Source organism: Trachypithecus francoisi, unplaced genomic scaffold, assembly GCF_009764315.1.
Source record: "Trachypithecus francoisi isolate TF-2019V2 unplaced genomic scaffold, Tfra_2.0 Lachesis_group15, whole genome shotgun sequence".
In the NCBI taxonomy this organism is placed as follows: Eukaryota; Metazoa; Chordata; class Mammalia; order Primates; family Cercopithecidae; genus Trachypithecus; species Trachypithecus francoisi.
Genome location: NW_022681460.1, coordinates 80043566 through 80065903, shown reverse-complemented (window position 1 = coordinate 80065903; position 22338 = coordinate 80043566). Strand labels below are relative to the sequence as shown.

Genomic DNA, 22338 nt, shown 5'->3' with positions numbered 1-22338 from the left:
ATCACAGCCTTTTTCTTCTTCTATGCTCTCAGAAAACCTCCTCACATTAAATGTGGCATATCCTCTGGCACAGAACTCTCTTTAGGTAACATGCTCCTGATAATAAACCATGGAGAATAACCCAAAGAACATACAGTGTGAATACAGAAAAATCATGATTGCTTCATACATCCACTCCTACAAACTTAGTCCAATGTATCTAATGATGTTTTTAGAGGAACATACAAGCCTATTAAATAGTTGTGGCCTGGGAAAATTAAGGCATGGCAATATACAAATACCACAGTGCAATTTTGTTTGAAAATTCTCAAGCAATGTCACAACACGGTGGCAATAGCTTTTGTGTGTACAATGTGTTCCCTTCTGGGATCACTTGAAGATGAGATCTGGCCCTTCTTGGGCTACTTCAAATTAGAAGTTAACTTGCCTGCAAACAGGTAATGATAAGAAGATCCAATCCTGAATAATCAAGAGATTATCCATCAAGAAGAATGTTCATTATTTATTTAACATGATAAAAACCTACTTCTTTAATAAAACCTACACGAAGTGGAGAGTCCTAAGTTCTACGAAGCTTGGAAATGGTGAGGCTGTACTTTCTCATTACTTATTTATATTTCACCCAGCAGTGAAAATGTCTCTCCAGGTAAACCAAGGAGATACATCAGTATCTTAATTTCAGTTTCAAGTATATACATGATTCAGCTAAAGTAGAAGAGTGTCACTTGTATGCTATTAAGGTTTTAGGGTTGTTTTTTGTTATTTATTTATTTATTTGAGACAGGGCACTGCTATCACCCAGGCTGGAGTGCAGTGGCGCAATTACAGCTCACTGCAGCCTCTGCCTCTCTGGCTCAAAGTGATCCTCCCACCTCAGCCTCCTAAGTAGCTGGGACTACAGGTGTGTACCACCACAACCAGATAATTTTTGTATTGTAGAGATGAGGTCTCACCACCTTGTCCATTCTGGTCCTGAACTCTTGTGCTCAAGCGATCCACCAGCTTCTGCCTCCCAAAGTGCTGGGATTATGGGCATGAGCCACCGTACCTGGCTGCTATGAAGGTTTAATTTTCTTAAAGATTTCACAAATGGGCACCAAATGAGCCACAGGTGAGGATGTTATAAATTTAACCATAATACTTCCGGAAGGTTACTTAAGCTCAAACCTCAAACACCAACAAATTCTTCAGCTTGGAGTTGTCTGCCTTTTGCATGCCCTCTGTTGCCTTAAACACAGCCAAGAACCAAAGGATTCTATCTGAACTTCTAAACTTCCCATAATTCCAGGCAAGGCATTCTCTAATTTTGTCATTAATGAACACTGCTAATGTTTAAACATCAGCAGCTTTTAAATGCTCCTGCGATTTGCCTTTTATTTGAAACAGAGTCTCACTCTGTTGCCCAGGACTTATGTCATCCTCCCACCTCAGCCTCCTGAGTAGCTGGGACCACAGGGATGCATCACCACACCCGGCTAATTTTTTTAAATTCTGTGTAAAGACATAGTCTCCCTATATTGTCCAGTCTGGTCTCAAACTCCTGGGCTCAAGTGATCCCCCCACCTCTGCCTCCCAAAGTGCTGGAATTACAGACATGAGCCACTGCACCCAGCCTGCCTTCTTAATTTGTATGTCTTCGCATCTTAGATTTCTTCAAAAGAATGTCAAAACATGAACTTTGTAAGCACACTATGTTCCTAAGCATGAATTTTTGTCACTTGTAACTTGATTCAACATAAATTAATCAAAATCAACACTGATGTGACAAATGTGCCCTTTTTTGAATATATGCTGAATGGATTGGTAAGCACTAACACAATGGTCCTGTAAGTTACATGGTAATCAAGTCAAAATTGTAAGTGACTGCAAAGATTTCTTAACGCTGACAGCCCTTACTTTCAGACTTTGGAAATACAAACAACGCAGATCTGCAAAATGACATTCCAATCATCACCGCAGGATCGGTCCTTGGGTAACCCACTCACATGTCATATTTAATGGCTAAATGAGTTTTCTATACTACTGGTTTTATAAGGGAAAGAAAAGCCTGGAACTCTGTTAACAGTCTAGGATAGTATTTCTTTTTTTTTTTTTTTTTTTTTGAGACGGAGTCTCGCTCTGTCACCCAGGCTGGAGTGCAGTGGCCAGACCTCAGCTCACTGCAAGCTCCGCCTCCCGGGTTCACGCCATTCTCCTGCCTCAGCCTCCCGAGTAGCTGGGACTACAGGCGCCGCCACCTCGCCTGGCTAGTTTTTTGTATTTTTAGTAGAGACGGGGTTTCACCGTGTTAGCCAGGGTGGTCTCGATCTCCTGACCTCGTGATCCGCCCGTCTCAGCCTCCCAAAGTGCTGGGATTACAGGCTTGAGCCACCGCGCCGGGCCTAGGATAGTATTTCTTTTCCAATTTGATTTCAGATTTACCAACTGCCAAGTGTACTTCAAGCACATAAAATATTGGTAGCACTGAGTTGCTCGGCAAGAAAAGTCAAGCCAACTATTCTTGTCATAACTCATGTGCAAGCTACGACCTTGTTCTCTTTCACTAGGTCAAGCCAAGCAACTTGTGCCCCAACCCTGCTTTGCAATAATATACACACACTAAGAGATTGTATCAGTTTTTAAAACCAGACTCCAGGCTCCTCTAGAGTATCTACAAATCTTTTTCTTACTCAAATTCTATGTATACAGTAAGCACTGGGTCACTATATCTGGGAAACTGACCAGGAGGTGTTTTGTTGTTTAATTTTTTGAGACAGGGTCTCCGTTTGCCCAGGCTAAAGCGCGGTGGTACAATTGCAGCTCATTGCAGCCTGAAAAATTAAAATCCGGCTGTCCAGATTTGAAACCTGAACTTTCCCTGGATCAACCAAAGCTAGTTTCCCAAGACCAATTTCCTAACAATCTAGGAGATGTCATGGAAGAACCAACGCATATCAACTGTATGTATGTGACTCAAAAACAATCAGAAATGTTACATAAATGTTTAAAAAAGAAATGTTATATAAAGTACACATTCATTAATGTTACTTAGAACTTTCAGAGGTAGCCCAGATTTCTCCCTTAGTCATGTTTTATGTATATCATAATACAGATATGGTTCAGCATTGACAACGCATCTACTACATCCGCCTTTATTATCAAAAGGAATCTGGTTTGTTTATTTGCTATTCTTATTCTGGTCCAGCCTTTCAAATGCTTGGCATGCAGGTTGACAATTTTCTGTCAGCCAAGAACCACACGCTCTACACATCATCAACAAGCAAGCAACACAATTTTATTATGTAACACAGGTCAGAAAAATACTGAATTGAAATTATGTTGTTGGCATATTTTAATTACCTAAAACAACCTAGATTTTTTCACAAGTTGAAAAGACTAATACAAAGGACTTCAAATTCTACTACTAGGAAAACAACATATTTTTTAAAAGGTTCTAAATCTCAGGCAATAACTCTATTTGTTTCCCTAAGAGTCAGTATAAACAAGTTCTTCTTAATTAAAGAATCATAATACCCCTCTTGGAAGTAAATTTAATAATATTTTATCTGTATTTATAAGAGATCTGAAAGGTTTTTAATAAAATCTTGGAATTTATATACGTAATTTTCATTATGATACTGATTTCATTAAAAAAATTAAGTGGGAGTCTAATGCATAGTATGATATTGTGTAAGTTTTTTTTATTTTTGATGCATTTTCACATCTTTTATAGCAGTAATAAACACTGTTCTCAAGTGTACAGTTCAATGAAATGATCTACATTATGAAGTCCTTAAAATATTCCCTTGAATTTTTTACTTATTCATTACTTAGTTCATTATATAATCTTACATGTTGTAGGCTCCCAACAATTATTTATTAAATTGCTGAATTCAAATAGTAGACTATAAAATCATAAAAGGCCGAAATTACACCTTTTTAACCTAATTTTATACAGACCTTAGAAAGAAATCTTACAGATTTTAAGTAGCCAAAAAATGTCTGCTGATGTGATGTCTGTAATCATGTTATTAATAATTATTTCAATGTTTTCAAATAGAAAATGCATTTCTATGAGACAGGAGAACATAAGTTATAAGTGAATAGATTCTGGAATCTGACAGACTTTGATTCAAAATTGGACTCTGCCCCTCAGTAGCTATGTGACACTGAGACCACTGTTGGTAACAGTTTCAGGGGCTCAGTTTCCCCAAACAAAAAAAACTGATCAACTGATGCTATCTGCCTCATAAAGTTGTTTTAAAGATTAAATAGGCTGGGTGCAGTGGCTCACGCCTGTAAGGCCAATGCCAGCACTTTGGGGGACAGATGCCGGAGGATCACTTGACCTCAGGAGTTTGAGACCAGCCTAGGTAACATGATGAGACCTTGTCTCTACAAAAAATAAAAATAAGGCTTGGCGCGGTGGCTCACACCTGTAATTCCAGCACTTTGAGAGGCCAAGGCAGGCACATCACTTGAGGCCAGGAGTTCAAGACCAGCCTGGCCAACATGGCAAAACCCTGTCTCTATTAAAAACACAAAAAATACTTTGGGAGGCCGAGACGGGCGGATCACGAGGTCAGGAGATCGAGACCATCCTGGCTAACATGGTGAAACCCCGTCTCTACTAAAAATACAAAAAACTAGCCAGGCGACGTGGCGGGCGCCTGTAGTCCCAGCTACTCGGGAGGCTGAGGCAGGAGAATGGCGTGAACCCGGGAGGCGGAGCTTGCAGTGAGCCGAGATCTGGCCACTGCACTCCAGCCTGGGCGGCAGAGCGAGACTCCGTCTCAAAAAAAAAAAAAAAAAAAAAACACAAAAAATTAGCTGGGCATGGTAACGTGGGAGGCAGAGGTTGCAGTGAGCCAAGATCACACCACCACACTCCAGCCTGGGTACAGAGTGAGCCTGTCTTAAAAATAAATAAAAGATAAAAAATAAAAATAAAAACATAAAAAATTAGCCTGGTATGGTGGCACATGCTTGTAGTCCCAGCTACTTGGGAGGCTGAGGCAGGAGGATCACTTGAGTCTGGGAGATCAAGACTGCAGTGAGCCATGATCATGCCACTGAACTTTAGCCTGGGCAACAGAGTGAGACCCTGTCTCAAAAAAAAAAAAAAAAAAGATTAAATAAGGTCACACATATAGAGAGAGTGATTAGCACATATGCCTAGCACACAGTGAAGCATGCTCTTTGTGTATGGCTTGCTTTAATTTATAAGACCAAAGTGTCATATATTCAGCTTGTCAGCTTATGTAATCTTACAGCAGTTTGCTAGCCCTCTAAAATAAAATAAGGACCTTTTTCCTCCATAAAATAGGCTTATTTGGAGCAGTCTAAACTAATGAAGGTCCCATAGTAATAATTATATTATCCTAGTATAAGAATGAAGTTGGGTTTCCAGACACTGCAAGCATTCCACTAGCATATTCCTGACTTGGTTATGGCCACATGGCTTATATCTCTTCTCATATCCAAAACCTAGGGGAACTGACATCCTATTGTCAATTTGTACACGTTCCCTGACCTAAAATAACCATGACTAGGAACCCTGGTTAAAGCAAGGTATTCTGGGACCCTCTCAGGGCAAAAGGCTTCAGATGGCACAGTAGCAGAGACAATAACAGGTCCTTTAAGTCAGGCTGAATTCAGAGCACTTGGAGAGACAGGCATAGAGCCTGCTGAGAATGACCAACCTTCTGCAGGGAAGAGCTGTCAAAGACTTGGAAAAGGTCAAAAGGTACTGAGTATCCTTTCAGTGGAGGGCTGGGCTTAGGGCAGCCCTCCCTCTGGGAATTATCTGATTTTAAAGGGGTGTGTACTTTTGATTGTCCTCCTAGTGATTTGGCTATTTTACAATGCTGTTGGGGTAAATATTACCTTGTGCAAAACTGATAGTAATGCAAATATTTTTTGTCCACAGCAATACAAATGAATAAGGTTTGCTAGAGATACAATTGATTTCCACCCTTTAGAATAGATGACTCCAGTGTTTATACTTATAGAATTGCCTTACATAATATTAGCCAGTTTTGCATCTATTAGCAAATTCATTTCACCATTCCTGATTTCGTACGTGTGTATATAATATTTGCTCTTCAAACTCTCGTTTCAACCAGTTTTAATATCTTTCTGGTTTTTCTCATTACATAATAAATTAATTCAATATTTGGCATATGTTTATATTTGTAGAGAGTCGTTATTTTAGATTGTTGTAAATTATAGTTTAGAACATTGTAACGTGGCGCTTCCTGTGAAGAAGGCACTTTCACAGGAAGAGAAACTGATGAGATAGAAAGGAGCTTTTAGTTTTACCCAGAATTATTTATTTTTCTAAGAAAGAAAAAGAAGTAAAACAAGTATGTCAAAATGTTTAACTGCCATTAGCTATTACATTTAGGTAGTATGTAGATGCATAAGTGTCTATTAAACTATTTTATATACTTTCTTTATGACTAAAATGTTTCATAAATTTTTTAAATGTTTTTTCTAAAAAGAATGAGTCTGGTAGAGAGGAATGGGGAATCTAGGTCGTTCCTCCTGACTGCTTCCCTTAGCTTCAGTTTTTCCCATGCTAACAGATACACGTTATAAACCTTTATACTCCTGAAGATTTATGCCTTCTTCTGCTTCTTAGTTCTTCAATACATCCTAATTCAGTAAGAGGCATATTATAGGCAATTAATAATAAATGCTTACAAAATTTAATTACTTAGAATATGCTATCACATTAAGGGAAAGTGCATCAGACTCCAGAGCCAGCACATCTCAGGGAAACAAGGAAAGAACAGTCCCCAGGCTGTGCTGTAAACCCAGCTCTCTGGATCATTCTAGAGAAAGGCTGGTTTTGGCCTATCACAGTCCATCTAACCATCATGCCCAGAAAACAACCCAAGACTTGCCTGAAGAAAGCCCAACTTACAGCTTAAGGCCAAGCAACTGGCAACCACTATTGAGTTGGCTCCCTTGTTGACATTGACCGAAAAAGGTAAGTCAGCTTTTTGATTAAGATGTCACTAAAATCTGCCAGCAAGAGGGGATCAGAAGGTATGTGACTACTATGACTCTTCCTCATAACAATAACTGCCATCGTGGACCAAAATATTAGAACTGATCCTCTTAAACAGAACATGTACTTCAGAATGTTTTGAAATGTTTTTCACTGCAGGTGGAAACTGTAGTATAGCGAACAAAACATCTGTATTGTTTGGAAGTTGGAAGACCTCCTATCCAACCACTTGATTTAATCTGGCCGTTGTCATAGCCTTTACAACTGTAAGATATAGTTAATTACACTGCCACACCTACTTATTTTATAAGAAATAGGATCATCCTATTGAAGAGTAAGACAATCAAAGGAGGAGGAGTAGCATTGAACAACTGATTCACTGAAACTATCATTCTGACCCAACTGCATAAAATCACTGGAACCTGAGAGTGATCAAATTATAAATTGGGAAATATCTAGCTACAGGCCAAAGCGGTGGCCCCTGGAAAGCAGAAATAGCACTCCCGTCCTGGTTGCCCCGGCTTTAAGCTGACATTTGTCATAATGACCATATTACAAAACTTGAGTGTGACATTAAGAGGTATTTGACATGGCTGGGCACAGTGGCTCACACCAGTAATCCTAGCATTTTGGGAGGCAGAAGCAGATGAATTGCTTAAGCCTAGCAGTTCAAGACCAGCCTGGGCAACAAGGTGAAACCCTGTCTCTACTGGGGGGGAAAAAAAAAAGGCTTTTGACATGTAATAGCTTTGGATGACTTTTTAAAAATAATAAATAGGAGTAATTAGGCCAGGCACAGTGGCTCATGCCTGTAATTTCAACACTTTGGGAGGCTAAGGTGGGAAATTCCCTTGAGTTCAGGAGTTAGAGGCTGCAGTGAGCTATGACTGAGACACTGCATTCCAGCCGGGAGACAGACTGACACCCCGTCTCAAAAAAAAAAAAAAAGAAGAAGCAGAAGAAGAAGAAGAGATAAGAAAAAACAAAAGAAACAGAATTAATCAACATTTTTAAAGGAGAGAGAATTCTCTGGCTTAGGCAAAGACTTGGTTTTATATGGCTTGGGGTCAGTGGACAGATAACCTGATGCTGATTGATACTGACTAGGACAGCTCTCCTCCATGTTTCTGGTTCTTAAGAGTTCACGGGTATAGAAGAGGCTACAAGTATTGGAAAGTACTGGTATAACTGGTCTCAACCATTTTTAGAGATTGCCTGTACAAAGGAATATAACTTACTTCCTGTATGAATCATATACCAAAGGCAATTGCTTTCCTCATTGTCGATGAACTACTGTAACAGAAAAGGTCTGCTTATAGTGGAATGTTTTCTGTTACCCTGTGCAACTTCTGTGGCATTTAAGTTACACAGATCTGCTCTACTATGATTTTATTAAACAAGAGATGCCCAAAAAATATTTAAAATTCTCTCTCCTGTCTCCCCTAAGAAAATTACCACAATGCAGCTTCAGTTATTTCTGTTTTCCTTTGGAAAACCAAAAACACTACAAAATAAAATTCATATAAAATGTAAGTGATCAATTATTTACATTTTTTGAACAATTAGACAAGATTGTGAAAATCGGCTTTGTCTCGTATCCTTCCTTCTTTTCCACTAACCTGGCACATATTTCGATCAGTGTCTCTAGTCAATACCTCTGGCCAAAGAGAAAAACTACTACATTAAAACAACTAGGCTAGGCGCAGTGGCCCACGCCTGTAATCCTAGCACTTTGGGAGGCTGAGGCAGCAGGATCGCTTGAGTCCAGGAGTTTGAGACCAGCCTGGGCAACATGGTAAAACCCCATCTCTACATAAAAATACAAAAATTGGCCAGGCTTGGCTGTGCTCAAAGCAAGAGGATCGCTTGAGTCCAGAAGGCGGAGGTTGCAGCTGGAGCTGAAATAATGCCAACATATTCCAGCCTGGGTGATAGAGCAAGATCGTCTTTAAAAAAATACATAAATAAATAAAAACCCACAACTACAGAAACCAATATATTACAGTCACCAATGGATTTTTAATTTATCATTTTGCCTTGATTTCTTTTATTTCCCTTTTATGCCACTAATAAAATTTTCAAGATCTTTCTCATATCTAGCCAGTTTCCCCACCTACTTATATACAAATTACAGGAAGATGAGGCTGTCTTCAAGATATATTTTTCCCAAAGCTGTGGGTTCCCAGTTTCTTCTGATAACCACACAGCTGTGGGTTCCTGCAACACTGCCCACCCCCACCACATTTCCCACTCTCATCTTGCCCCAGGTGGAGTGGGGCGACTGCTGGCATGTTCTACAGCCACAGTGAGGGTCCCATGGGTGACGGAAAGGGGAGTGTGTGATACAAGGCCCTCAAATGGCCTCCTGGGAGGGGCCATCATTACATAGCACACTGTCAGCCCTGAAGTCAGTAGCCAACAATGCATTTTCCTATGGTTCTCTACTTTCCTGGCTTGGGGTGGTGTTTGAAGGCACCATTTGGAGGAAGTACTTGGAAAGTAGGCACGGTTGGTACCTCATGCTGAAGAGCCTGCACATTTACTGGACTTTGTGCTTGTCCATCTCCTACCACTTCACAAAGAAAGTATGAACCAATTTTATCCTGCAAACCAGAAACAGGAACTGAATGGGCCTCTAACCAGACCTCTGATACAGGAAGTAGGGCACAGTTCTTATAGCCACCAGAGTGGAACTGCCCTATATAAAGACTCCCAAAAGGCTGGCTCCAGCCAAGGCACTGGTGAGACAAGCCTGTGTTATACACTTATATAATACACAGGCTTCACCTAGAGATAGAACAGCTCGAACTACCAACTGATAATGTCTCAAGCAGACAAAAGGTGACCAAATTAAGGAAAGAAACCAGGATCCTGGGAGCCTAGGAAGCAGAGCTGGTCATGACAACATGCAGTTGATGATATGGGGTAAGAAATTGGTACTCTAAAAACTAATCTATTTTTGTGCTCTGGAGTTTTCTTTTTGATTTTGCTTTTTTCCGTCCGATTTTCTAGTTAAGCTCTTTTTAAAAAATTATAGTTTTACCTTAATTGACCCATTATCCAAGAAAGCAAGAAGCAGCACAGTGCTGTCGGTTTGTATGAGGTGGGTGGCAGCTGCCACAATGGTGTGCCAGGGAACGTGAACAGCTCAGAGAAAAATCATGTGTTGGGCACCACTGGGATTTTTTTTTTTAATCGTTTCCTAACCAGAGTTTTGCCTTACGAGTTTCTCCACGTTTGCTCTTTTGATAATTTTACTAAGGTTCGTTTTTCACGTGAAGCAGTGGCTGAAAGGTGGGAAGGGGCTGCAGGGTGGTTCCAGTCAGAGGCTCTCAAACACTACTCTATTGACTGGTGTGATAAAGTTTTCACTCATCCATAAAGAAATGGGAAAAATAAATAAAAAGTCATGAGTGTTTCCATACATTTTCTGTATGCAAAGATCTGCCCTTCATTCCAAAGTTATGTGCCCCCTAATTTTTTTTAACATAAAACTTTCCTTTTTAAGAAATCATGGCAATAGGTGGCTGGTTGTTGATTTTCTTCTCTCTCTCTCTCTGTCTCTCTCTTTCTCTCTCTCTCAATTTTCCTCACTTTCTCTCTCTACTTATAACAATACTCTTATTTAGAAAAATTTAAACGTTGGCAAACACATGTCAGTCCTCCAAATTTTTTAACTGGTTCACTATTTAGGACATACAGACTTTACCCTCTACTTCAAAATATATGAGATAATATACTTGGAAAGCATATTGAAAGTAGAAATGCAGCAGTGGGCTGGAAAATTTTCAAGAACTTCTCCATCTGGGATAGATAGGATACAAGGTTATGTTCTGTTTTGTTTTATTGTTTTACCAAATAAGATTAGAAGTTCTAAGGAGCTTTGCTGGAAGCAAGTTGGAGCCAAAGCCTGGCAAGGTCAGATGCCTCTCCGGCGAGATGGCATATTAACACATGAGCGACTTTTGTCACAAGCTCAAGGAAAGTGGGAACATACCATGGATGAGAATAGAAAAGCTAAGTTCTCACAATTTCAACTAGCATGTGCTTCCTTCCTGTTACCTATGATTGCTACAGGGTGAAAGCTGAGTAAGAGACTGCAATCTGCAGTGAGCCAAGCTGAAAGGCCCGGGCGGATGTGAAGGCTGGTGGCAAGGAAATGGGAAGCGGGCAGCCAAGCTAACCCTGTGTCCACTGAGGGAGTGAGGTGGCCTTGAGCACAGCAGTATCCCTGGGTCTTACATCGGCAGGAAATAGAAGGGGAAGAAGCCTAAAGGAAGTGAAAGTGTTGCTGGATCTCCTGCTGGCATTGCCTCTTCTTTCACACAGCATCCTGGTTCTCCCTGCAGCCACCTGATCTTCCTTTTGTCCCCTACCTCACCACAGTCCCACCCCCTTCACCACTCCAAGTTGATGCTTCTCCTACATCTGGCCAAGACGCTACTCAGAGCTGGATGAAAGCAAAAGTAATTGCTCTAATACAGGTTTTAGGTTTCAGAAACAGAATTTTCCCGAATGTTTAAAATGGTCAATGGTTCCATACACTGTGTTAACCAGGCTTCTTATAAGCTAGTCCCAGAATCTGCCTACCATGTGCAATACTGTTTTTACAAAAAGTGTGCTCCAAGCAAGAACCTTCAAACATTTAATCTGAATGAATGAATATATCCTTTTCAAGGTTCAGTGTTTTCATAAGCAAAATGAGAGAACAACAGAATTGATGTCTTTTGAAAAAAAGTTAGGGCTGAGTGCAGTGGCTCATGCTTGCAATCCCAGCACTTTGGGAGGCCAAACAGGCAGATCACTGCTGAGGTCAGGAGTTAGAGACCAGTCTGACCAACAAAGTGAAACCCCATCTCTACTAATAATACAAAAAAATTAGCTGGATGTGGTGGCACACAATTGTAATCCCAGCTACTCAGGAGGCTGAGGCAGGAGAATTACTTGAACCCAGGAAGCAGAGGTTGCAGTGAGCAAAGATCGAGCCACTGCACTCCAGCCTGGGCAACAAGAGCAAAACTCCATCTCAAAAAAAAAAAAAAAAAAAGTATTTGGAAAGCTTCCCAGTTGGGATCTGTCCACCTACCCAGGGCAACACGATAGTATTGACATCTCTTAGCTTTTACAGAATTTTCTGTCTACAATGCAGAGGGCGAAGAAGGGGTATTGTCAGCTTGGCTTTGCTGTCTCTGAGTGACAGTCTGTTGTATACGTAAATAAGATGAATTTTCATAAAAGCATTAATAGAACATTAGTTTCACCTCAGAAAGAAAATGAAAAAGCAAATGACAAGAGTAGTCAAAGAAGAAATTAAAATATAGGTAAATAGTAATCAGATTGAGAAAAATCAGTGCAAAGGTTTAACTTGTAACCTATTCTTTTTAAAGATACCAGTACACAAAGATTGGGAAAGTTTACTAAAAATGTTACCAAACTTTAAGTTCTTCTTGTTTTTTTGTTTTTTGCTTTTTGTTTTTTTTGTTGAAACAGGATCTCATTCTGTCACCCAGGCTGGACTGCAGTAGCACGATCTCAGCTCACTGCAGCCTCAGCCTCCCAAGCTCAAGGGATCCTCTCACCTCAGCCTCTCGAGTAGCTGGGACTAAGTTCTTATTCACTCCCTTAGGTTGAGCTATTCAAACATCACTGTTTCCCATGGAAACGCTGAGACCTTCATTAAGCTCTCCATGCTTACCCTGCCATTTCACTTCAGGTGTCACCTCCTTTAAGAAGCTACCCCTTGCAGGTGTGGTGGCTCACACCTTTAATCCCAGCTCTTAGGGAGGCAGAGGCAGGAGGATTGCTTGAGCCCAGGAAATTGAGACCTGCCTGGGCAGTATAGCGAGACCCCATTCTCCACAAAAAGGAAAAAAGCAAGCAAAAATACGCATAATAAGCTACCCTTGAGCCCACCGCAGCCTCAATCTGATTTTTTAAGCTGTTTCCTGGGAGCCCAGGGCATCCTGGCACAGAGGCACTGCTATGGCAAAGGCATTGGCCCGCCCTCCCCACCAACTCTGAGCTCTTCAGGGGCAGGAATATGATATATACAAGCAGTTCATTTAATCTCCATCAGCTGAAATGATTCATTTGTCTTAATAATGTTGTCATTTTAAAGTACAGAATTTGAGAGCTGGACAGAATCTCAAATACCAATTATTCCAGCACTCCACTCTTTTCTGAGGCTTTAAATGACTTGCTCCAAGTTAGAAAACAATCAGGACCCAAAGCCAAACCTTGAAAATGCTGTTCTAATGCTTTGTGCCTGCATCCCATGCTGCCTTGCCTTTGTAAATTCACAGGATTAAATAAGGGAATCCTAAAAGCTGTGTTCAATTCCCCCTTTACTTCTATCCCTGGTCAATTTTACAAGCAAAGAAACACCACTGGAGGCAATGAAGGGCCGTTCTCACAATTACATGGTTCACAGCAGAGCTGGGATGAAAAATCAGATCTGATATGAGGGACCATGTTCTTCCCACTAGCTCATAAAAATTCAACTTTCAAGTACAGGTCGTGGGTGTAGAGCAAAGGTCAGCATGGCACAGGGGCCAAATCCTGCAGGTCACCTCTTTTTGAGTATGGCTTACAAGCTAAGAATGGTTTTTACATTTTAAAATGGTTATAAAACAAGAAATCATACTTTATGAAATATATGAAGTTCAAATTTCAGTGTCCATGAATAAAGTGTGGTTGGAACACAGTCACGATCATTTGTTTAGGTCCTGTTTAGGTCTTGAGTAACAGGGCAGAGCTGAGAAGTTGTGAAAGAGACCTCAAGAAATAAAACCGCACACCTAAAACCATCTGATCTTCAACAAAGTCGACAAAAATAAGGAATGGAGAAAGAACTCCCTATTCAATAAATGGTGCTTGCTAGCCATATGCAGAATAAAATTGGACCCCTATCTATCACCATATACAAAAATTCCCTCAAGATGAATTGAGGTTTAAATGTGAGACCTCAAACCATAAGAATCCTAGAAGAAAGCCTAGGAAATACCATTCCGCATCGGCCTTGGGAAAGAATTTATGACTAAGTCCTCAAAAGCAATCGCAACAAAAACAAAAATGACAAATGGGACCTAATTAAACTAAAGAGCTTCTGCATAACAAGAGACACTATTAAGAGAGTAAACAGACAACCCTCAGAGTGGGAGAAAATATTCACAAACTATGCATTTAAGAAAGGTCTACAAATCAACAAGCAAAAAAACAAATAACCCCATTAAAAAATAGGCGAAAGATATGAACAGACACTTCTCAGAAGAAGACATACAAGCAGCCAACAAACATATGAAAAAATGTTCATCATCACTAATCATCAGAGAAATGCAAATCAAAACCACAGTGAGATAACATCTCACACCAGTCAGAATGGCTTTTGTTAAAAAGTCAAAAAATAACAGATGTTGGCGAGGCTGCAGAGAAAAGGGAACACTTATACACTGTTGGTGAGAATGTGAATTAGTCCTGCCACTGTGGAAAGTAATTTGGAGATTTCTCAAAGAACTAAACTACCGTTTAGTAGAAAGAGCTGAACTACCGTTCGACCCAGCAATCCCATTACTAGGTATATACCCAAAGGAAAATAAATTGTTCTACCAAAAAGACACCAAAACCAGATACGTTCTCACTTAAGTGGGAGCTAAATACTGGGTACAAGTAAACTTAAAGATGGGAGGCTGGGCACGGTGGCTCACGCCTGTAATCCCAGCACTCTGTGAGGCCGAGGCGGGCAGATCATGAGGTCAGGAGTTCAAGACCAGCCTGGCCAACATGGTGAAACCCTGTCTCTACTAAAAATACAAAAATTAGCCAGTCATGGTGGCATGCGGCTGTAGTCCCAGCTACTTGGGAGGTTGAAGCAGGAGAATCGCTTGAACCTGGGAGGCGGAGGTTATGGTGAGCCAAGATCATGCCACTGCATTCCAGCCTGGGCAACAGAGCAAGACACCATCTCAAAGAAAAAAAAAAGCTTAAAGATGAGACCAACAGACAGTGGGGACTACTAGAAGGAGAAAAGAGAGGGGGCTGAAAAACTACCCATTGGGTACAATGAAATTTTTTTTCATTCATACCCCAAACCTCAGCATCACATAATGTATCTCTGTAACAAACCTGCACAAATACCCTCTGATTCTGAAGTAAAAGTTTTTTAAAAACTGCAGTCTAAAATATTTAGTATCTGGACATCTCCAGAAGTTTGTCAACCCCTAGTGAGGAAGAACAAGCCCTGTTAGAAGTCAGAAGAAAATAAGTTCTACTACCATCAAACTCCACGGCCCTTAGTTTAGAAAAAAAAAACAAAGGGAGGCTGGGTGAAGGTCTCATGCCTGTAATCCCAACACGCTTGGAGGCCAAGGCAGGAGTACTGCTTGAGGCCAGAAGTTTGAGACCAGTCTGGACAACATAGAAAGACCCTATCTCTACAAAAAATAAAATAAAATAAAATAAAATTAGCCCAGTGTGGTGGCTCATGCCTATAGTCCCAGCTACTCGGAAGGCTGAGGCAGAAGGATCACTAGAGCCCAGGAGTTCGAGCCTGCAGTGAACCACGATCATGCCACTGCACTCCAGGCTGGGCAACAGAGTGAGACCCTGTCTCTAAAACAAATAAAATAAAATAAAAACAAAGGGTTTAGATGAAACTGAAGCACTACCTTCATTCTGTCACATTTTCATGCTTTCATGCTGAATGAGAGGGCACTCATCCTGGGAGTTCATGCCACCCAGATGGGCAGGGGTTAAACTGAGACCTGTCTAGGTTGAAAGAAGCAGTAGGGAGGCACAGGAACAAGAGGCTTCCCAGAGCATGCCCTCCCCACTATTCCATATGCACCTAAATGCCTGGTAAGATCTTTACCAGCTCACTCACATGATTCCAAGATAGGGAGCTTCCCTTGATTATGAGAGTAACTCAGCCCACTTAAATGGAGGAAGCAAGGGCCAAGCACGACCTTTTTTTTTTTTTTTTTTTTTTTTGAGACAGAGTCTCATTCTGTCACCCAGTTTGGAGTACAGTGGTATAATCTTGGCTCACTGCAACCTCTGCCTCCCAGGTTCAAGTGATTCTCCTGCCTCAGCCTCCTGAGTAGCTAGGACTACAGGTGTGCACCACCATGCCTGGCTAATTTTTGTCATTCTAGTAGAGACAGGGTTTCACCATGTTGGCCAGGAAGCTGGCCTCGAACTCCTAACCTCAGGTGATCCACCCGTCTTGGCCTCCCAAAGTGCTGGGATTACAGGCGTTAGCCACCACACCTGGCCCAAGCACAACCTTTTAGGGTCAGCCACCTGAAGTGGAATCCTGCATTGGCCACTTACTCCCTATGAATCCTAGGGCCAGTTAGGGATCCCTGGGTTTTCTCACCTAAGAAGGTATTTCCTTCACAGGCTTGTTTGGAGGATTCAATGAAATACACTCAAACTTCAGCTCCCTTCTAATCATTCTCTCTCTCCCTTTCCCAGAGACAGTATTTGGAGAATAACAGAAATCAAGCCTTGTTAGGAAAGTTTCTCTCAAATTAGCTTAGAGTTAAAAAAAATTTTTTTTCTAGAGCCCTAGAAAAAAACACCCAATCAGTGCAATAAAAATAGGCTCAAGTGTTCAGTTGGGTATTTTCCTCTCATATCTTTTAGTTCTTTGAAGCTTCTTCCAAATTATAATCCAAAAATGAGAGTGCTATAATTTTTAGAAAAGTTACGTTGATGTAACTTTTATAGCAAGCTACCCAAAGAATCAAGCTATAATACATTATAGCCATGCTCAGTTATGAAGACCAAAACTATTTTAAAAATACCAGAACCAGAAAGTCCTAGTTTATTTAGTCTGGCTTCCTTAACATGAAGTTCTTGTTGTTCTTAAAATATTCAGCTTTGGCTGAATTCCAAAACTGACATAAGCCTACTTCAGGTGTTTGGAAGATACTGAAGAGAATCAGAATTGAAAACAAGATTGGAAAATAAAGCCTTTTCTGTGATCACAAATGCAAGAAGTGTATTGTTTTGAAACCATTAAACCAAGGTTTTACCCACAAATGTAAACTTAAATATGTATATATTCTCAACACTGGATGTACAGGAGGCTAAAGGTTAATTTCGATAACATGGTATTATTCCTAACATTTGCAAACAGCTAATTGCTTCAGTTGCTAGAACTGCCTTAACATTTTCTGAAATCTGACATAGGTTGAAAAGATACATTTCTTTCACGGATTATGCTAGCAATCACTTTAATGACCAAACTAATCTTATTACTAGGATAGCATATAGGTGTTTTAGACAATGTTAAATTATAAACTTTCTAGCTCATCATGGTTTATGGGGTAATAAAAAACAGGCCCTGGTTCTTTCACCAAAATCCTCACAAAGATAACACACAAGTTCAGTGTAAGTTGTGATGTTATTGCCTTTGGAAGCACTGTAATTACTTCAAAGTCTGGGTTGGTGAGAGGAAATTCAAGCTACTAAAACTTATTGAGGGTAAGGTGAGTTGGGAAGATCATGATACGGCGTGCAAATTACTATAGTTACACTCTGCGTGCATGGTATGTCATCGTTCCTGTACTCTCAAAACTACACAGAGAAAAGGAGAACCTCGTCTAAAACGGTCACAGGTATATGAGAAGGAAAACAGGGACCAAACCTCACAGAAGCGAAACCGAGACACTGAACGGAGAAGGACTGACTGGGGCAAATATCTCTCACTGCTAGAGAACAGTTCAAGTCGATCGCAGGGACCCAGGGCTCCAGCGGGGGCGGTGGGTGGATCCATGGGTCTCTCACACAAATACAGACTCTTTCACAAGCACACACGCTCTCCCCGGAGCAGCAAGCGACAAGAGCAGTCACGCAGCAGCGCTCGCTGCCCCCAAAGTGGGGCAAGAAGTAAATGCTTCCCGCCCACAAAAATGAAATGCCCCAAAGACGGCCAGATTAAACGTGGCTCCAGACCGCGCGGGATGGGAAAGGGGTCACACACGCACCTGCATTGTAAAAGCGGTCCAGCACGGTGGTTTCACCAAAGTCGAGTTTCCCAAAATGCAAGGTTTCCAGGGTGGCGCCCACCGTCTCGCACGCCTCCCGCAAGCTCTGCAGGGCCTCGCTCTCGGCCACCACCAGTTGCCCCTGGCTCGCTTCGTTGATCACATATGCCACTGTGGTCCGTCGGCTGCCCCCGCCAACAGAGCTGCCCCGGCCTCGGGTGGCACTGCTCGCGGAGGTGGCCGCGGGACACCCGATGCCTGGGGCGGCGGCGCTCTCCACGTTCCAGAAGCTGCCCGGCGGCGGCGGTGGTAGCTGGTGCTCCTCGCCCTCGCCCACCGCCGCCGCTCCTCCCCTCCTGCAGATGCTGCCCTCGGGGATGGTGCAGAAGCCCGAGGGGGCGAAGGGTGGCACGGAGAAAGTGATGCCCTCGCCCGCCTCCGTGCTCATCTCTCCGGGCCGGGCAGCAACGGCGGCGGCGTCCCCCGCCCAGCCGCACCGCCTGGCCAGCCACAGCTCGGGGCTGCTCCGCGCCCGCCGGGCTAAGCAGCTGCCATCGCGCGCCGCGCCCTCGCCGCCTCGCCGCCGCCTCCTCTCCGGCGCCCTCTCCCCCGAGGGCACGCCGCTGCCCGGCGGCGGCTCGCTCCTCCTCGGCGCCTCCGTGGCCGCGCCGCTCGCCCTCTGCAGGGTTTAGAGTACAAGGGGTGGGGAAGCCGGGTGAGCGGGAAGGGACTGAGCTTCCTTTTCTTGGCCGGCTGACAAGTCGGCTCACAAACCTGCGCCGCGGTGCAGCTCAAGGGCGCCGCGCTCGGGTTGCAGCCCGCCCTTGCCACCCGCCGCGACGCGCAGCACAGCTCCTTCCGTCCCGGCTGCTCTGGGAGGGGCCAGGAAGGGCGCCCCCTGGGTGCGGAGCTACCTGGCGCGCATCTTACGAGCGGGCCGGCTCCCCGGGCGGCGTCCCGGAACAGCAGCAGCTGCAGCCGAAAGCACCCTCCTCCCTCCCCGGCGGCAGCTCCCCTTCATCCGCTGGATTTCCTCCTCCTCGCCCGACCTCGTTTCTCTTCCGATCGCCTCCGCCAAGTCGTCCCCGCGCCAGCCTCTTCGCTCCTCGCAGTCGCTCTCACTCTCCGCCACCAGCTTCTGGCCACCCACTCATCGCGGCACTGAGGATCAGGGCCCGCCCCCAGGTAGGGCGCTGCTGGGAAGCTGGAGCCCGGACGGAACCGACCGCGCTGCGGCCCTCGGACCCCAGCCCTTCTCTGAGTGCGGCCCGTGGCATGTGGTCCCCGTCCTCACCCACCCGGCCCCCAACTAAGAAGACCTGGAGCGCAAGCGATTACAGGGTGGCGCAAAAAGTCTCTCCAGCCAATACTCGGTCCTCGGAGTCCGCCCCGAAGCATTTCCAGTGTTCCCCGCGACGAGGGCGCCCCCCTCCGGGCCTTGGAGGCCTAGTGGACTGGGACCGTGCGAGGCGCTGGCAGGACAGGCTCCTGAAGACCGACGCTGCGCGAGGCAGGAGGTTGCACATAGCGCCCTGGACCCAGGGCCTACACCGGAGGGTGCTTCATTAGTGACTGTGGCACTCCAGAAGTGGCAGGCCAAATTGATCAGGTTCTCCCATGTACTTTTCCTTTTAAAATTTCCAGTGGCTCATTCCGTTATCAGTAATGAGTAATTGATTAGTGCCAACTGTCGAAGGACTTAGCATTCTCATTTAGGATCTTAATTCCCCCACAAGCGCCAGATACTTACTTAAGATGGAAGATGGAGTCTATACCCGACTCCACAAATTTTCAGCAAGATGAAACAGGGGAACTACGTGACCTATTCTATTTTTTAAACTGCATCACTCGAGGAAGGGAGGGAAATACCCAGATTGTTTAAGAGCAATCAAAAAAGTACCTGCTTATTTGGGAAGCAAAGAACAGATGTGTAAGTTCCCGGAGAACCCCAGAATGCTGTAATTGTTAGGAAAGCCAGTGCAAGTTACAACTGAGTAAAGGAATAGGTTTTGTATTTCCCGTCTCCAGGAACTGAGACTGGTGAGTCCTATGAAAAGGGCAGAAGAAAATGTAAATTACTTTTTTCTTTCTTTTCTTTTTCTTTTTTCTTTTCTTTTCTTTTTTTTTGAGACAGAGTTTCGCTGTTGTTGCCCGAACTGTAGTGCAATGGCGCGATTTCAACTCCCTGCAACCTCTGCCTCCTGGGTTCAAGCGATTCTCCTGCCTCAGTCTTTCTAGTAGCTGGGATTACAGGCATGTGTCACCACGCCCGGCTAATTTTGTATTTTCAGTAGAGACGGGGCGAGGCGGGGAGGCTTCACCATGTTGGTCAGGCTGGTCTCGAACTCCTGACCTCAGGTGATATGCCTGCGTCGGCCTCCCAAAGTGCTGGGATTACAGGTGTGAACCACCGTGCCCAGTTATGAATTACATTTCAAACCGGATAAGAAGGAAGGATAAAATAGTTGAATACTAAAGAATTAAAGGAAAGGCTGGGCGCAGTGGCTCATGCCTGTAATCCCATGGGAGGCCGAGGCATGCAGATCACTTGAGGTCAGGAGTTCGAGACCAGCCTGGCCAACATGGTGAAACCGCCATATCTACTAAAAATACAAAAATTAGCTGGGCATGGTGGCAGCCGCCTGTAATCCCAGCTACTTGGGAGGCTGAGACAGGAGAATCGTTTGAACCCGGGAGGCAGAGGTTACAGTGAGCCAAGATGGCGGCACTGCACTCCAGACTGGGCAGCAGAGCGAGACTCCATCTCAATTAAAAAAAAAAAAAAAGAATAAAAGGATTAAAAGAAAGAGTTTTTTAATTTTCTCCAAGGTGGGAGGATCGCTTGAGTCCAAGAGTTCAAGATCAGCCTGGACAACATATGGAGACCACCGTCTTAAAAATAATAATAATTAAAGGAAGGCAGGAAATAGTCGTGAGGAAAAACACCTACCAGCTACACAACTGTATCCTCAATGAATCAATGTGACATTAGATTTTTCTAAAGGTGTATAAAATAATAGAACTAAATTCTTAGTAAGGAAACTTTATTTTCTTCATGTAAAATGGAATCTATGTGACCCACACTAGCTTTTGGAATTAATATCAATAGTAAAATAGGTAAATAGTGAATCAGTGATTATACTGAAAGAAAATGTTGATGAGCTACTAATGGTTATGTGCCTTTTAATATTTTCAACAACTTGTTAAACCTCCAAAACCTTGTAGGAGTAAGATAATCCTCCCCTCCATCCTCACCAAGAACAATACACTCTGGAAATCCATGAGGGTTGTGTGTGGAAACTAAAATGCCTAAATGTTCAAGTGGCATTTTACTGTAGAAATACAAAATCTGAGATTATATATCAAGCTATTTTCCAAAGCCGTAACTTTTTATACCCTCTCACCTTGTGCTTTCCTTCCAGATCCTTTCAGAGCCATTTTCATACACAATTTTTATTTTTTGTTTTACTTTGCTGGCTTTTTTGATTTATTAACTTTAAATATGTTTTTGATGTTAGGCACCCAAACCCCAATACAATGCTGAAATGCTGCTGCTTCTAGCTGGTCCTGAGATTCTCCCTCTACCTAAAAGGCACGGGTTAGGTAATTTATGTTCCATAGCATAGGGTTATGAGATAATGAGGAACTAGCTGGCAAGATTCTAGAAGAAAGGACAGGAATCCGGAGGGTGAGTCTACAGTCAGGGTTCCCTTTGGCTTTAGGATTTTTGTGGATCTGAATTAGGCAGCTGAAAGGCTGAAGTGAATTCTTTTTAATGAAAAATAATGGTATTTTGCAAAACAAAACAGAATGGTGACACTGTTGTGCATTTTCACAAATCTTTTTAATATCTGGCTCAATAGATGACAGTAGATTCTCATTTCTGCTTCTACATTCATGCTGTTGCAGCATGTTGTTTTGGTTGAAGGATATGAAGAAAATCTGGAGAAGTTTCTGAAGTGTAGGAGGTATTTGAAGAAGTATATGAAGAAAATACTCTGGGAGGAGTACAGTCACTTCCACTGTGAAGGCACACATGAGTTCTTAAAAATCACTGTATGCAAAATAGTGCTTTTTTAAAAGTAATTTCAAGTTTTATTTTAGACTTGGGGGTACATGTGCAGGTTACATGGATATATTGCATGATGCTAAAGTTTAGGGTACAATTGTTCTTGTCACTCAGGTAGTAGACATAGCACCCAATAGTTAGTTTTTCAACCCTTGTTCCTTCCTTCCCTCCAGTCCACAGTGTCTATTGTTCTCATCTTTATGTCTCTGTGTATCTAATGGGACCATCTCCTGGGAAGGTATTAGGACCCACAATCAGAAACAATCAGAAAGGTGGGGGGTTATTAG

At 42.9% G+C, this 22338-nt stretch overlaps 1 protein-coding gene and 1 long non-coding RNA gene across 6 annotated transcripts in view; one reads left to right on the top strand and one right to left on the bottom strand.

Annotated features, from left to right (window-relative positions):
- The window catches only part of MAP3K5 (mitogen-activated protein kinase kinase kinase 5), a 254408-nt gene extending 235099 nt beyond the window's left edge, over positions 1-19309 (bottom strand). For 2 of the 5 annotated variants that reach the window (XM_033235354.1, XM_033235352.1), the window contains exon 1: positions 17983-18544. In XM_033235354.1, coding sequence (XP_033091245.1) covers positions 17983-18430 — 448 coding nt within the window. In that variant the 5' untranslated portion in view covers positions 18431-18544. Of the gene's footprint in view, positions 1-17982 lie in introns of all 5 variants that reach the window. The other 3 variants (XM_033235351.1, XM_033235355.1, XM_033235356.1) reach the window with 3 other exon arrangements.
- Positions 9413-11671, top strand: LOC117097479. Its single transcript, XR_004442949.1, has 2 exons — positions 9413-9919; positions 11072-11671. It is a non-coding gene; the product is annotated as an uncharacterized LOC117097479 (long non-coding RNA).
- Positions 19310-22338: the final 3029 nt, after the last annotated feature.